The 16,189-nt window shown below is 35.4% G+C and overlaps 5 protein-coding genes across 5 annotated transcripts in view; 2 read left to right on the top strand and 3 right to left on the bottom strand.

Moving 5' to 3' along the window:
* The window catches only part of LOC100637753 (regulator of telomere elongation helicase 1-like), a 13,454-nt gene extending 6,573 nt beyond the window's left edge, over nucleotides 1-6,881 (bottom strand). The window contains exons 1-12 of the mRNA XM_019995433.1: nucleotides 6,744-6,881; nucleotides 6,544-6,667; nucleotides 6,398-6,500; nucleotides 6,136-6,351; nucleotides 5,984-6,068; nucleotides 5,865-5,930; nucleotides 5,624-5,744; nucleotides 5,519-5,569; nucleotides 5,397-5,475; nucleotides 5,189-5,342; nucleotides 4,998-5,142; nucleotides 4,543-4,675 (exon numbers count right to left, since the gene is read on the bottom strand). Coding sequence (XP_019850992.1) covers nucleotides 4,543-4,675; nucleotides 4,998-5,142; nucleotides 5,189-5,342; nucleotides 5,397-5,475; nucleotides 5,519-5,569; nucleotides 5,624-5,744; nucleotides 5,865-5,930; nucleotides 5,984-6,068; nucleotides 6,136-6,351; nucleotides 6,398-6,500; nucleotides 6,544-6,667; nucleotides 6,744-6,863 — 1,397 coding nt within the window. The 5' untranslated portion in view covers nucleotides 6,864-6,881. The remainder of the gene's footprint in view (nucleotides 1-4,542; nucleotides 4,676-4,997; nucleotides 5,143-5,188; nucleotides 5,343-5,396; nucleotides 5,476-5,518; nucleotides 5,570-5,623; nucleotides 5,745-5,864; nucleotides 5,931-5,983; nucleotides 6,069-6,135; nucleotides 6,352-6,397; nucleotides 6,501-6,543; nucleotides 6,668-6,743) is intronic.
* Nucleotides 1,961-3,831, top strand: LOC109581353 (uncharacterized). Its single transcript, XM_019995408.1, has 3 exons — nucleotides 1,961-2,349; nucleotides 2,444-2,497; nucleotides 2,633-3,831. Exons 1-3 carry the CDS (start codon nucleotides 1,989-1,991, stop codon nucleotides 3,583-3,585), a joined length of 1,368 nt encoding a protein of 455 aa, XP_019850967.1. The 5' UTR covers nucleotides 1,961-1,988; the 3' UTR covers nucleotides 3,586-3,831.
* A 68-nt stretch (nucleotides 6,882-6,949) lies between the features above and the next one.
* Nucleotides 6,950-10,895, bottom strand: LOC100637879 (zinc metalloproteinase nas-36-like). Its single transcript, XM_019995409.1, has 9 exons — nucleotides 10,641-10,895; nucleotides 10,409-10,588; nucleotides 9,318-9,438; nucleotides 8,886-9,061; nucleotides 8,371-8,592; nucleotides 8,156-8,314; nucleotides 7,926-8,078; nucleotides 7,566-7,865; nucleotides 6,950-7,511 (listed from the first exon to the last, which is right to left on the bottom strand). Exons 1-9 carry the CDS (start codon nucleotides 10,723-10,725, stop codon nucleotides 7,036-7,038), a joined length of 1,872 nt encoding a protein of 623 aa, XP_019850968.1. The 5' UTR covers nucleotides 10,726-10,895; the 3' UTR covers nucleotides 6,950-7,035.
* Nucleotides 10,896-11,208: 313 nt separating this feature from the next.
* LOC100632491 (probable signal peptidase complex subunit 2) lies at nucleotides 11,209-13,264 on the top strand. Its single transcript, XM_003385871.3, has 6 exons — nucleotides 11,209-11,259; nucleotides 11,308-11,382; nucleotides 11,439-11,599; nucleotides 12,016-12,109; nucleotides 12,243-12,361; nucleotides 13,025-13,264. Exons 1-6 carry the CDS (start codon nucleotides 11,221-11,223, stop codon nucleotides 13,131-13,133), a joined length of 597 nt encoding a protein of 198 aa, XP_003385919.3. The 5' UTR covers nucleotides 11,209-11,220; the 3' UTR covers nucleotides 13,134-13,264.
* Nucleotide 13,265: 1 nt separating this feature from the next.
* Nucleotides 13,266-16,189, bottom strand: part of LOC109581355 (uncharacterized) — an 11,031-nt gene continuing 8,107 nt past the window's right edge. Inside the window, exon 6 of the mRNA XM_019995411.1 lies at nucleotides 13,266-14,481. Coding sequence (XP_019850970.1) covers nucleotides 13,350-14,481 — 1,132 coding nt within the window. The 3' untranslated portion in view covers nucleotides 13,266-13,349. The remainder of the gene's footprint in view (nucleotides 14,482-16,189) is intronic.

Consider the following 16,189-nt stretch of genomic DNA (forward strand, 5'->3'; position numbering starts at 1 on the left):
GTCTCCAACCCATAGTTTTTTCTTTAAAATGGCTCCAAAATCATCGCAAATTTTTATTACATTTTCTGATATATTAATGTCCTTATGCTATGTAGAAAGTTTGAGACAAATATTTGAGCTCTAAAATTTTTAAAAAGATCCAATTTTGCTTGCCAAGAATTGGAAGAGATTGCCAGGTTCTTAGAAGTTAGGGGCAGTAAATGTTGTCTTGATCAATAGATATTGTTAATACACTGTACAAAAACTTCTACTGATTACTAATGATGTTGACAAAAACACACCATTAAACTTATCACTTGTAATTGTACAACAACTTTTTCTTTGCATTGACACATATTCCCCAATGTAAACTTTGTCCCTACTCCACTGCATGCACCTGCAGTAGCATTACAAAGTAGGGTTCACCCCACTTCAAAATGGCTGCCATGACTTTGAAGCATTGCTACAATGGGAAAATAAGCTCCTATGCTTACTGGCTTCTTTAAGGATTCACCAGTGCAACTTAAAACCATGTTTATGAAGCAAAGTCAAAAATGAGCAAAACTGCCTTGTTTTGCTCAGCTACTTGCAATGTAGAGTAAAATTTGTATCACAAAACTAGCATTGTCATTGGTAATGTATGGACAGTCAGTGATTCAAAATCGTTCCGAATGACTGACTATCTATACTAACGATAATCCTGATGCAAATTCTAAACTACATTGTAACAGGTGACCATTAATCATTAATAATAAATGCAATGTAAAGTAGAATTGGTTAGTTGGAGAGCTGATCTATGCATGTACTATAGTATTACCATACATTGTATTTCTTTAAATAAAAGCCCGGGCATCTATTTCTTATAATGGCATTTGAACCTTGAAAAAAATTTTTTACATAAAATAGAACTTTAGCTAATAGCTAGATTCAAACCAGGGACCTCGCACACAAGACTTCAGGAAGCCTAAGGAAGTATCTACAAGGCATCCATTATATTTTAAGGTTAGATTTGCATATTTATTGTTCAATTTTATTGCAATCCCGGAGTTTATTCGTACCAGGCTTTTATTAGAGGATATACAGTATAGGACAATATACTGGCTCATGTTCTATCTACTCATATAAATCAATTCAACTTAATACTCAGTATTATTATAAGTACAATTGTAGTCTTTTCTTTTTCCCATAGTAAAGTAAGTTTGTTTTTAAAAATTGTCAGTGCTTTTGGGAAAATAACTTATTACTAATAAACATGTTATTCAAAACAACTATATGTATATTAAAAGTGCAATATACACAACTACATGAAATCAGTTTCATTGAAATCAGTTTCATTGACCACATGTTTCGTAAACAATATACTCTTTCAAACGAAGTCATTGATAAAAATTTATAAACAAGTGATGTAGTTGCTTAAAAGGATAACATATCCTTTAACAAATTTAGTATGATGGCTTTAGTAGCTTAGAAGCCATTTCTACAATTGCTATAATCATGAAAAAATAATGTTAAAATTACAACAAACAAAAGCCTCATTGACTTTAGAAAGATGCAGACTCTTTACCTACAAATAATGAATAACTAGTTCATAACTATATACATCAAGCTGGAATAGTGGATTTCACTAGATGTGCTTTAACATTGCTTACAACATATTTATGTTTTGAAACATGTTCCTTCCAATTGCAATGACAAACACAATGTGAACCAAATCAATTCACTTATGCAGTGTTCAAATGTAAGTGAAAATATGTACAAGTAAGCAACTGAGCCAATATTGTATCAGACCCTTAATTCTCCTGTTGCATGGGGTAGGATCTGGGTGACTTAATTTATCCATACATTAACCAATGGACCAATGGGCTAAAAACTGTCAACTGTAATTAATATCATTATGAAGTTGATTACAATAATGTAGCTCCCGCAATAACAATAGCATAGGCTACTTTCAATTCACTATAAAAAGACATCTGTCACTCTCAAACAGCCTGACAGAGGCTAACACCACAATGGCTAAAAGAAGAAGTCTTTCTACTACTCCTCCTCTCCCTCCCAACAGCTTGAGCTCAGTTATGAATGGTAAACCAACTCTTAAGACTGTGTGTGCTATAGTGAGGACAAGCAGATGGCATCAGTTGGGTATACAGTTAGGAGTTGATGAGGAAATGCTGCAGGATATACTGTCTGACAGATCAGATATACAAGATAAAAGAACACAGATGTTTCGTCTTTGGATTGCAAGCCAACCAGGAGCTAGTCACAATCAACTGGTTGAGGCACTGAGACTCAAAGTAATAGGAGAGGACAGAATGGCTCAGGAATATGAAGAAAAAGTGAAGGAGGAAGCATCTAAAACCACAGAAACTACAGGTAAAACAATACATTGCTGCCATTTGTAAAACAAATTTTAAAAATTGAATAAAATTGCATTTTCAATAATAAATTTTATGTCTAATGCATATAGAAGGAGCTCAAGTTGTGCAAGCATCAACAACACCTACTTGGAGCACAAGCACAGGTACATATAAGCAAGAGCATGTATTCTTGATACAAACTGTTGATTTTTCTACCACAAACACTACATAACACGAAATCATTTCAATTGCATCTTTAATTACACACTACATGTACCTCTCTCCCCCTGTCTTTGCAGCTGTTGCTTTAATGCATCAGAAAGCATTAGAAGAAGAAGATCTAACAGTTCAAGCTCTTCAATTGGAAGAAAAATATCGCCAGCTCCTTCAGCTGATACAACAACTCTCACAAAAGGCCAATGTAGAAATAGTTAAAAACCAGCTAATCGATATATTGCAAGGAAAGTGCTTAAATCAGTCGCATGGAATTAGCTCATACTTGGAACTAATCGATAAAATCGAAAACATGGACGAAGTATTCAAGTTCCTCGTTAAAAATCGTTTCGTTGGTTACCTAAATTATTACCTTCTCAAAGAATTTTCAAGCAAAGTTATATGTGGAGATGGGTATGAAATGGCAAAAGCAGAGGTAGTAGAGTACGAGAAGCACTATTGCCAGTTCATTGAAAAGCCTGCCTTTTGCCAACTGATTGAAGTTTTTGATGAGAACCCTCAACTAAACCCAGGCACTGTCGTAGGACTACCGATTGTCGTTATTAGTCTCTCAAAAGAGTGGAAAACTCAAAACAAAAAAGATCTAAATGAATGGTTGCCTTTTCTAGAAGAGAACAAGCACCTACTCCAAAGTATCGGCTACAAATGCATACTAATTACTTATGCCATTTTTCCTGTTCACCTGCTCAAAGTTATGAGATTCCTAAGCAATGAAGAACAAATGGAAAGGCTTAAAGAAAACGGAATAACAATCAAAACTCCTTCATATACAATGGAAATAGCAGAGAGACTGAGAGAAAATATATCAAAAGAGTGCGTAGGGCTTCAAAATAAAATACAAAATTTTGCACTGCTTGAAAAAGCACATAGTTGTAACTTTGAGCCAGAAGAACAATTACCAACAAATTACTTGTCAGAGGTTCCGTTAAAAGTTTCATCAAATAAACCTCTTCAAAAGGCCTTTTCAAGTGGCCGTGATAGTGGTTACTCTTCACGACATAATTCCCCAGCCCAGTGATGAGACTATTGTGCACTGTTGTACTATTGTGCTTTTAGAGCACAATAGTGCAAGTACATACAACCATGCATGCCTTAGTGTGACTTTTGTGTAATAATTATTCAAAGACAAATCTTAAGACTTGTAATTTGCTGCTCATAATTTATTATTGTTGTTGCTGCTGTTGTTATTATTGTTTATATTTCACACATATTTTCAAAACTGTAAGTACAAAAAATATGAAAGTTCATACTTATTACAATGGAATAAACAAGTTGTATCAATTGTATAGATAAGTAAAAGTTAATAGTTTTAATGGCTTCAGACTTTTCTTTACAATCAGCTCAAAGTTGATGCACAATATAAGGAGGACATGCATACATATAAAAGAAACTATAAAACTTGGAAATTCTCTCCTAGCTACTTTTTGAAATTGGGGCATAGTTCCTATAATACAGGGTGTTTGGCCCAATTTTTGAGCAATTTCAAAAATCATAAAAAATCCAAATTTACTTGAAATTAGTTCAAAATTGATACACAGCATAAGAACATGTACAGGTATTATGTATCAAAAAATCATTAAAAAAAGGAAAATTCTCTTCTACATGTAGCTATTTTTTACCTGATTTTTTAGCAACTTCATAAATTCGTAAAAGTACAATTTTGATTGGAATCAGCCCAAACTTTCTACAGAATATAAGTATGTATGAGAATAAAATATAACACTTGGTAACAGCTGCCATTTTATTCATTGTGACCCCACTCACATTCAATGAAGGTTAGGCTATTTAACTTTAATAATAGTTAGTTGATCCAATCATCCCTGTACAAACAAACCAAAAAACTCACTCTCATCTTAGTGGGCTTTGCCCGAAAATGAGAAATTCTCTCTCTCGTCATTTTTGACATATAAATCACGTATAGTCCGAAAAATTTCACAATTTAACCAGTAGCCACACCCTTAATATTAACTCTTACAGTTGTAGCTCGGAAGTGAATGACTCCAATGGTGATAGTGTCCCACTGGTCAGTATAACTGATCTCACTCCTTGTCTCACTAACTCAGTCATAGCATAGCCAGGATTGAAACACCAATAACATAACCTACGACCTAAAGGAAGGAGAGTATGAGATAATACATTATATAGCTACAATTTTTTGTATGTAAATTTGAAATTTTTGAGAAAACACTTGTAATCAGTAAAACTTAAAAGGTCATTTTGATGTAAAATTTTGAGCCACAAAAATTACTAGCTATAATTACATGTACATGTACATGTATGATTACTACCATAAATTTTAGAAGCCTGGGACTCTATTTCATATTTTAGACTTTAATCTGTACAAAGGCATGTGTATTTGAAGATCTCCTATATTCCTTAATGCATGTAGCCCCAAGTTGTTAGCTGATACACAGTATTTATTTCACTTACATGTGTCATCAGTATTATTATCAGTAGTCCATACATCACTTTTCTTTTTTCTCTTATTATTGTCTGATTTTATATAAACTCTGTAATGAAGTGAAGCCATTCTCTCCCTGGTCATACCAGCTGGACAAGACCCACTAAAAACAATCTTTAAAAAAAAATAGCGAACCACGTACGTAATTAATAGCTTATACTTTTATAGCCTCTAGGAATTTCTGTAAATTAGTGCTGGTTCTGTGGAGCGACTGGTCACTGGTAAGTGACGCTATTGCCTGTGAACACTGGTCAATGAGGACCACATGGGTTTCAGTGGTGATCCCAGCTTTACCCAGGAACTCAAAAATATAACTGAGGGAACAGCAATAATGAATATAATAATATTATTATTAATTTTATAACTACCTTCCTGGTTTTACGCATTCATTATTTTCTGATTTTAATTCAATTTTATCCAAAGAGTCCTCGAGGCATAAAAACAGCTCTAAAAATTAAGTAAAAATATAAAATTATTTTTCACACGTCACCTTTCAAATTAGCAAGATCTTTTAGCGTGTTCTGAGTCTGTGTATCAAGCTCTAATAAAATAATTAATTAATATCAGATCACACCCATGCCCATATTAGGCTTACCTGATAAATATTCCTTAGCTTCTTCGTATTTATTTTTTAATAAATAGTCAATGTCCTTAATACAATGAGCTATATCAGTGCTGGTCAGTTCAAATGAAGAGGAATCTTCACACACCCTCTCCTAGTTTAAATATTTAAACATAAAAATTTAAATTTAAATATTCAAATATCTTAATATTGAAATTTAAATTTTAAAAAATTTAAAATTTAAATACATGTATCTAAATATTAAATTGCTTACTATGTTATGAGCTTCATCTAATATGACAACAGTATTGGTTATATTGATACCATGTACCAGCCTAGTCTATACATAAATTGCTTTTACTATTATTAATTAATATCATTACTATTGATTACCCTGAGATCCAGTATGTAATTGTATGGCATAAAGATTAGATCAGCTTCTGTTTTCATTTCCCTTGCTAGATAATACGGACACATTCTAAGGAAGAGAGAGGGAAATAGAAAGGAAAGAAGTCAAAAAATTAATCGAAGAAAGATTAGGTTACTTATTTTTGGTTCCCATTCCCACGAGTTCCTCGATATCAGGTATAAAACCCTCTGGAACGCTAAGCCTTTTAAGATCAACGTTATTGTAATACGTACATGATTTTGCTGCGACTTTAGCATGGCAGGCATGAACCTTCTCTGCATTGCTATCCTTCGACATGACTTCAGAATTGATACACAGTTGATCACGTGATCCTATTATTGATACCTTGGGTCTAGAGAGAGAAAATATATGAATAAAATACATGTAATTACATGTACCTGTACGAGGTTGATTTTAGCTCATGGATTGCCTGTGATAGCTGAGAATGGGTCCGAGATGCATAAATGATTTTTGGCCGCCCACCCAAGGGGCCCTTTGAATCTATAAAATTTTAATAAATTTTTTTGAGTTTTATTTTCAAAACCTGATTGGAGATCCCATTCAGAAATTACAGGGGCAGGTAATTGCTGTCTCCAAGACAATGTGGCACATAAGAGGGAGAGGGTTTTACCTGTTCCTGTAGGAGATTCCAATATGGCGTTTGTATTCTAGAGAAGGAGAAAGAGAGAGGAGAAAAAATAGAGTAAATAAAAAAATGAAGGAGAATTTTGAGTTAAAACTAACATTTTGCAATGCTTTTATAACTTTCTCCATATACTCTATCTGACAGGGGTAGGGAGTAAAAGGAAAAGAGACTGGGACGTTTTCTATGACATGAATTTGTTCTGCCATTGTAGCCGCCATGACAGTTCATTTCCCGCCAACTTCCCCGCCAAATTACCACGTGACTATAGCTATGAATATTTTAATTAAACTATAATTAATAGATATTAATTAATTAAAGCCAATAAAGCTGATAAATAGTGATAATCACAATAAGAAATAAATAAACTCTAGTAATGGTGAATGTGCTGCCTTAATAGAATGATGCTAATAATAGCAATAGTAATAATAAAGGAATTAATCCATTTTGTAGTTTAGTCTGAGATCCTGAACTTGCAACTGAATCAGAACACTCCCTTATGTAAGTATCATTACTCATACAATAATCTTGCCCACACTCATTAATCTTCGATACTGATTCAGCATACAACGATTCGTCACTGATCTCGTATACATCAATTGCAAAAGCTCCGAAATAATTTCCAACTCCGTTTTCACAAAGAGTCGACTGTCCTGCAGTTTTATAATAGTCTACATCATTAAAACCAGCACTGTAGCAGAGACCTAATGCTACAGCAAAGTGTCTGTATCCTCTATCATGGGCTGCTTGAGAACATTTAGTGACAGGGTCTGTCCTGTTGTATGGTAAGTCCATTAGAAGCTGATGAGATCTTTCAAGAAATAAAAGCGAGCCGGAAGGCAAGTTGTAACAACCTCTGTGAGATATGCCTGCATGGAGATAAATATAAAAGTTGCACTTAACTGATACAATATAAAACTTACCTTTCAAACATGGTTCATTATGACAGTTTTGTTCATTGCATGGCCTCCATACCATGCTACCATTACTTCCTATCATGAACTGTACCCCTCCACCACAACTTTTAGTGCACTCACTCCACCTCTCCACTGTCATCACACTGCAGTTTACACCAATATTGCACAGCTGGTTCTCAGACGATGCTCCCATTGAAGAACAATCTCTGTGAGTTCCATTAACACATCTCCTGGTCCTGTACTGAAAGCCTCCTTGACAAGTCGTGCTACACACACTCCATGAGCCCCAAGAGCTCCAAACTGCTTCTAAAAATAACAAATACACAATTAAAAGATTACATTTTAAAAAATAAAATCATTGCCTACTTCCTGGGCATGTTGATAGTTTGCAGTCCTCATACTCCTGAGTTGTTCCTATACAGTTGTTACCACCTATGCATCTTCTTACCCTCGTACGTCTGCCTGTACCACAAGTTGCTGAGCAACCAGACCAAGCACCCCATGAGCTCCACTGAGGGGCTACAGTAATAAAAGAGAGAGAGAGAGAGAAGGAAGGAACCAATATAAGTTGGAAGGTATAGCATATTTTCTCTTACGTTGAGGACATGAAGCTTCTTCACATGCTTTCTCATCCACATTCTGTCCAACACAGTCAGTACCGCCCACACATACACGAGTCCGTACACTTTTTCCACCGTTGCAGGTCTGAGAACATTGAGACCAGCTACCCCAGCTACTCCACTGACTAGCACTATCTATAGAAAATATCATTTAAAATTCCCAGTCCCTTTATTCCTTTTCTTTCTTATACCTGGGCAGTACAATGCCTTCACATGCAGTATGTCATTGTGAGAGAATCCTTTTCTTTGTCCTAGTCGTGATAAGTCAATGCTCTTGTCAATTGGTGTGATGGTTTGTTTGCCATTTTTAGAGAATGCATTGGAGCCGTAATGCATTACAGAGTCAAAGTCATAAGGGACTCCCTGATTTGTAGATAGAAATGAATTCACCTTTTCAAAATTCCTCTCAAGCCCTAAAGTTTAAATGGATTAAATAATTGCAGCAAGAATGGAAAAAATGAAGCCAATTAATGAGTAGGAATTTGTATACGTGTCTGCAGTAAGCATGGAAAAAATGAAGCCAATTAATGAGTAGGAATTTCTATACATTCCTGTTTCACAATAACAATAATATAAGCAATTTCATTAAGTAATTAGAACAATAACAATGATATAACCATGATGAAACATGACAAACTACAGTTCTCATACTATAGCATTATACACTAAGTTCACTGTAAATTTTTGCATTATATACTGTATATACCTGGCATAACATTGTCAAGGTGAACTTTCACTTTAAGATCTCTGTCAGTTCTGCTATGCTCATGCCATCTTCCAAGTGCATGGAATATCTCGTGTATAACTACTCCTTTGCTATAGCAACCTGGCCCTAAGTATATTATCTGCTCACCGCCAATCTTACCAAAGAATGAAGAGCAACTGAGAAAGGAAAGAAAATTATAAAACATCAATTAATATACAATAGTGCTTTAATTTGAGAGATTTTTATTTAGGCAAATAGTGATAATCCTCAATATTAAGACTGCCAATCATTAATGTGCATGCTCAGTAATGCACGTGTACACAAAAATCACCAAATTAAAAACTGTCAATTACAATTTTACAGAAAAATTGCTCAAATAAAGCAACACCAAAATAAAGCACTATACAGTATTATATGCATCATGATGCATACCCAGATCCATAAGAGAATTTAATGTAATCAGTGTCATTGATAGAGCGTTGAATGAATTTAACACAAGTCTCGTTTTCGTAGTCAAAGATAGCTTCATTAATAGCAGTTACTGCATCAGTGCCTTAATGAGAAAGAAAGAGAGAGAAAGAGAAAGGGAGGAGGAGAAGCCAGATGAAATAAAAATTCATGCTGCATACAATAAATAAAAGTATGAAATTCATACATTTACAGTTAGGCGGCATTACAAAATACATTCACTACATTTGAGGGATGGGTAAAACCGTTTGCTTAACAAACATGATGAATGTTCAAAAAAGGAGAATCTACAGCCATACAGTGGGTGCCTTAGTGTATACAAACACACCAAAATAATAATAAACCAACGGTGTCATAGTAGAATTTGGAAGTAGCAGATTCACATCATATCAAACTGAGTAGGTTAAGTGGGTTAAACTACTAATAGTCTAGATAGTACCCATGGCAGCATGCAGTGCAAGGGATTCTGTTATGTGTATGCTATGGCATCCAATCTCTGAACATACCACTATGGAATATTAACAAATTTACACTCCAGCTATAATTGTATATAAGGGAATTATGCAGTTAATTGTTTGTTCCTTTATAGGGGACGTAGACTCAAAGACTCAGAAAAATACATTATAAAAATTTATGCAGTGAAAATTAATCGTTTGATCATCATCAAAATTATATAGTTCATATGCTAATAGGTACATACATGAACATGTGCAATGTATAGCGGCAAAGCAGTCACAACAAAAATCATTGAAAATTAAGTAAAATCGAATAAATAAATAATTATTTGTATTGCTTCTGTCTGTTTGTTTGATAGGGTACAGAAGTGTGCAGTGGCAAGAGGTCAGTATATAAACATAAAACAGGTTATCAAATTATTGGTAATATTTACTACACATGAGGATGCATGATATATCCAGCAAATAATGCAATCTATACATATTAGAAGATATTTAGAAGAACATGCTATGTGTACATGCATAAATATATCACTAGATCCATGCATTTTAAGTTCTATATATTTAAAACTCTTGAATATTATTCCATATAAAACTCACCTAGTGACCCATCAATGACATAAGGAACAATGCCATCATTCCATTTCCTCGATTTTAAAGTGATAACTGCGGGTTGAGGGTCACCAGGTCTACCAGAATCAATGGCAGTCAGTGTCTCCATGAGGCTCTCCTGCTCATAAGTTAACATAATGTCACCTTCCAATAAATCTGGCTGAACAACTAGTATTGATGAAGCATAAAAAGGACTGAAAAGTATGTTTTTAATGCTTACTTTTAGCTCCATTAGAGCAGGCTAGGGTAGCTAAAAGCAGGACCACAAGAGTTGCTTCTGGTGCCATTTTTCTCACTTTGATCATATTTTGATTTGGCGAACTTTGGCGCAAAATTTATACCCGAGAACTCGAACGCCCACTCACAAAGGTGTGGCTTTAAAATAAAATGGCGCCGATTCAATTTCATTTTGATTTTTAGAAGCCAAAACAATAGTCTGGCCTACTAAAACAATGAAACATGGTGGAATAATACAATCATTTAATAAAGAGAACATATACTGCCATTACAATACAAGATAAAGAGACGAGCCAATGAAGTCTTGTTCCAATCACTGATGCTTTATAAAGGGCACCCCAAAATCCTTTCTTCTCTGAAAACAAAAGATCTTTTAAACGAGGGACAGATCTGAGATAAGCACAAGTGCATATCACTAGTAATCCAAACACGATAAGACCATCGAACGAATAAACGTTAGTCATCTTTCTCTTTCTAAGAAGTCATTTTGTTTTATGGGCGTGGTCTGCAAACTGACTCCGCCTATTTAGCGCTTTCTAATTTTTAACCCCCTAATTTTTAAAATGGCGGGTTCGGACAAAAGAAAAGATTTTATGGCTGAAGTAAAGAATGGAAAAAACTTTATTTTAAAATACAATTAATTTTTTTAGGACTACGAGCCAGTTAATATTGACAAGTGGGACGGGAATGCTGTCAAAAATAGTATAGATGACAACATTAAAAATGTATAAATAAGAATCGAAATAATTCAAATCGCCTAAAAATTATCTTATTTTTTTAGTTATTAAAGAAGGAATATAATTACACCGAAGACTTCACCCTAGTTGATCAGCGATTGATTCTGTGTACTGTTGCTTGCCTTCTCTCCCTCTTTGCAGTCGTGTATGATTATTTCTATCCATTTCCATCGTCGAAATATGTACTGGCAAGCTGCTCAATTTCATATCCTTTTATATTCTAAATTTTATTCTATTAGGTTTAGGATTTTTGGTCGATAAGTAATTTTGTCAATTTTCTGGAAAGGTGTTTTATTAATTTTGTAGCCTATTTTAAAATACTTAATTGTATTATAGTAACTAACCTTACTTACCATGTGAAAATTTTACAGATTTACCGTATAGTGGGTAAATTTGGAGGGGCTAAGTTTTGGCGAATTGCTAAATTTTGGTGATTGGTGGTTTTTAATTTAGCAAATCTGTGGCCATGTGCCATTGAGCATGCGCGTAATGGCTCAAAATGGTGGATTTTTATTTGGGCAAATGGCTATCAAAACGCCAAATTCGCCAAATTTAATTCCCTCCAAAATTACTTTATGCTAGATTATAGATTATGTGTTTTTTTCTTAACCAATTAAATACTTATTTTGTAGTTTCTGGCTTATTGACATTGTTCAGTTCATACAGGGAAAAGAATATATTCATGACCGGAGTACAGAGAGGAATAGCAGGATTGGTAAGAAAAGAGAGACAGTGATTGAGTCCTTTCTCTCTCTCTCTCTCTTTCTCTCTACCTCTCTACCTCTCTCCCTCCCTCCCTCTCTCTCTCTCTCATCTCTCATCTCTCTCTCTTCCCCTCTTCTTTGTAGGGTCCAAATGATTACATATATGTCTCTTCCTCACTGCCCAAGTACAGTCACATGTACACGCTCCAGTTTAAATTTATTGATGGGAAAAATAATAGAGAGACCACCAAAAGCATTGAAAGGTAAGAGAAATAATCATTTCTAATGCTATTTAACTACTGACGCGAAAAATGAAGTAAAATTAGTGTAGAATAACTGACAAATTTTACATTAGTGGCTCTGTGCCATGTGTCATTAAGCATACTGAGATTCAGAGTTTCCACATAGCATGCTTAGTGAATTACATGTAGCAAGCACCACAATAACTTTAAAACTTTATTAAAAATCCATACTTGATTGGAATCCACTCAAACTTGCTACACAACATAAGGACATCTATATGCATCAGAAAATATTATAAAAATTGAGAATTCTCTCCTAGTCATTTTCGGCAAAATTTGGCTGAAGTCCCTGTACTATAGTACAGGGATTTTGGCCCAATTTTGAAGTAACTTTATAAATTTATAAAAAATCTGATTTTGATTGGAACGAGCTCAAAATTTCTACACAACATAAGAACATGTATATACATCAGAAAAAAATTATAAAAAGGAAAATCCTCTACTAGCAATTTTTGACAAAATACCCTTGTATTTTGTCAAATTTTGGAACAACTAAAAAGTCCATAAACAATCCAGCACTATGCCTAATCCTGTGGGAAACCCTGCAGCTCAGATTGAAACTAAAATTAATGGTGGCTGTTTCCTTGATTTCCTTCATTATGAAGTTTATTCCATACACTGTAGGTCAATCACTGAGTGGTTTGATGAGGATGGAAACCTCCTAATGGAAAGGTTGTACAATGATGTACACCCACTGCATACTCAAGTATTGAAACCAGAGAAGCAGGAATGAGGAGGAGGGGAACTCTGTGAATAACATCAAAATTGATAACATTAATTTTGATCATTATTAATCATCAAGTTAACATTAATGATTCTGATTTCTTCTTTTTTGGCAATAAAAACAATAACTTCTAAGAAAAATAATAAAGAAATAAAATTAAAATGCACGTAATAATAAACAAATTATTAATGATAATAACAAAAATGATGATAATACAATGCCTTCTTAGTCATTCTCTACCACTACTGATGTAATAGTTCCACTTTTATCAACGGACACAGATGGACTAACATCTTCTCTAGCAGAAGGTGGAGGAGCTACAGTACCTTCTATAGGGTACAAAATGGAGTCACTTGTCTCCACTTTCTCCTCTTCTTCGTTATCTGGCAATTGGAGTGCCGGTATGCTTAATTCTGTTTGAGGTACTTCGTGAACAATTTGACCTTCTTTATCAAGTAGTAATAGTTTGCCAGAGACGCTAGCTAAATCTGCATCTACGAACCCGCGATTAGACGAGACGGCACTGCTAGGAGCATGGGAATGAGTCATTGTTGCTACCAGCGGAGTCACAGTCCCTGTGGTATGAGTATGGGATTTTATGGTATGGGTGTGAGACGAGGCGGTATGGGAATGAGACGCGGTGGTATGGGAATGAGATGCAGTGGTATGAGAACGAGTCTGAGGACGCGAGAAGACGTCCTCCGAATATTGCCGGGCGATGGCTCCTTTCTTGCCATGGGGACCACCTAGAGCTTGAGTTTCACCAAGTTTATCGTAACCAGGAAAAAATATAGGCAGCAGCGTCTTTTTAGATAAATTTAAAGTCGGTCGCCTATAGTGATGTCTCTGTTGCATTACATTAGATTTGGAGAGCAGACGAGGACTGAAATATTTCGAGTGTTTTATGAAATCATCATTATCGTGCAGCGGTAGAGGAATAGAATCTGGGAACATGGGAACCGGAGTCCTTGAATCGCTAGTATTAGCCCCGCACACAGAGGCCCCGCCTCCTACTGCCACACCCCCATTAATAGCTTTATTCTGTAGACTGTTTATTTTAGCCTTGAGACAGCTAAGAGCTTCACTGGGTCGCTGAGCAAGGGCACGAGAATATGACAACTCTTTGCTTTTCTTCTTGTTATATTTAGCCTCAAATCCTTCATCCTTTCTACTAATATCTGTCGGACTGCCAGATCTTTGGAGGCTGTGGGTAGATAGGTTTAGTACGAGGGAGGTTGGTACATGGCTCTCCGGAGGTTTGAGAGGGAGAGAGGGGAGAGGGAGAGGGAGGGGGAGGGAGGGAGGGGGAGAAGGAGGTGGATTCTTTGTTTCTTCTAATACTCGTACATGATCCTGACTATAAATAATAAAAAATAATTTAATAATAAAATTATACATGTACATGTACATGTACATTTTTAAGAGTGACATACACTTCTCCAAGCAACACAAATTACATTTATTTCATTCTAATAATTATCAGTAATAGAATATCAAGTAAGTCAACAGAAGCCTCATATAAACTCAACCTTCAACTTCCCAAAGGTCCAATTGTTAGTACACACAGACTGTGTAGCTATGGAAGTGTCACATACAACATGTACATGTACATTAAACTAATGGGGCATATAATTTTAAGGATGTAATTTTGTACTTGACACTAAAAATCAAATAAACCAATAAGAGGTGTTGATGTACAAACATGTACATAGTACCATTTATGAGGTGTGTGGATGTGTGGATCTGTGCTTATGTGCAATTATTTTAAAATTGCATTATTGCATGTGGTCCCATCAAAGGATCGCTAAAAGGATTAAATTGTAGCAGCTGCAAAAATACAAGAACCTTTTGATCTTCCCTCCATATGGGGAGATATGGAATAACAATATTGAGGTTTGTTAATACACATTGAATTAAGGGCAGTAGCAACAAGCACGTGCCAGTAAAAATCAATTATGCACATGTCAAGAATAAAAGGTTGCTATGAATAATGATGTATACAGACAACAGAATTAGATCATCAGTAGTTAAGGTGACAGTACATTGCAAACACAATGAGGTACGTTTTACATGTACAGACAATTGTCATAGCCTATAGAAGTGTGTGTTTATACTACAGCCTACTAGCATTGAACTTCAAAGTAAAGGAAGGAATCCTTAGGAGTTTAGTTAGTGATTACATATGCATACAACTCTCTCTTGGTTACTATAATTATATCAGTAACTGACCACTATGTGTAGACTGATGACATCACTACCACAGTCTGGTTACCCTGGTACTTCACTCTCTCTTCCTCTCCTTTGTCTCTCACAGAGTACATGTACTCTTTTCCTCTCCCTCCCCCTCACTCTCTCTCTCTCACAGCCAATTATATTACTTCCAGAACTGCCTTTATTCCTCATGTACATGTACAATGTACATACAATGCATTATACATGTACAATGTGCATGTACAGTAGAGTGCTTTAAAAAAGCTAAGTAGCTACTCCGCAGTTACTCTACTGTTGTGTTGGTAGTTCAATGCTCTTCGTTGTGCATGCGCAATGTGACTGTAGTAGTAGCGCATGTGGTCAGTAGCAAACAGTAGCTTGACGGTGAATCAAGCGAAGACTATCCTAAACAGGCTCCTAAAAGCAGAGAGCAGCAGTAGAGATGAACTTGTAGGGCACAGACAGCCAAGAGAAGCATCTTCAAGTCCTTTGAGAGTCTCTAGAGCGAGTGAGCACTTGCTACTACAGAACATGTGACTGGGCAGTACCACAGTACCTCCTGGGCGTAGCGCAGTGAAGAGTAACGAAGAGTAGCGAAGTAAAATTAAACTACCTACGAACTACCTGCGAAGTTCTCTTCTCTACTGTGCTCTACTTTTGCTACTTAGCTTTTTAAAAGCACTCTACTGTACATGTACACGTACACAAGCTGAAAGCAATACATACATGTACATGTACATGTATGTGCATGTACATGTAGCCCAGATGCAAACGTCATTATTATTATTATTATTATTATTATTATTATTATTTCAATTGGTTCAAATTCACAGACAACAACAGAGCTAATACTA

Source organism: Amphimedon queenslandica, unplaced genomic scaffold, assembly GCF_000090795.2.
Source record: "Amphimedon queenslandica unplaced genomic scaffold, v1.1 AMPQUscaffold_13445, whole genome shotgun sequence".
Lineage (NCBI taxonomy): Eukaryota > Metazoa > Porifera > Demospongiae > Haplosclerida > Niphatidae > Amphimedon > Amphimedon queenslandica.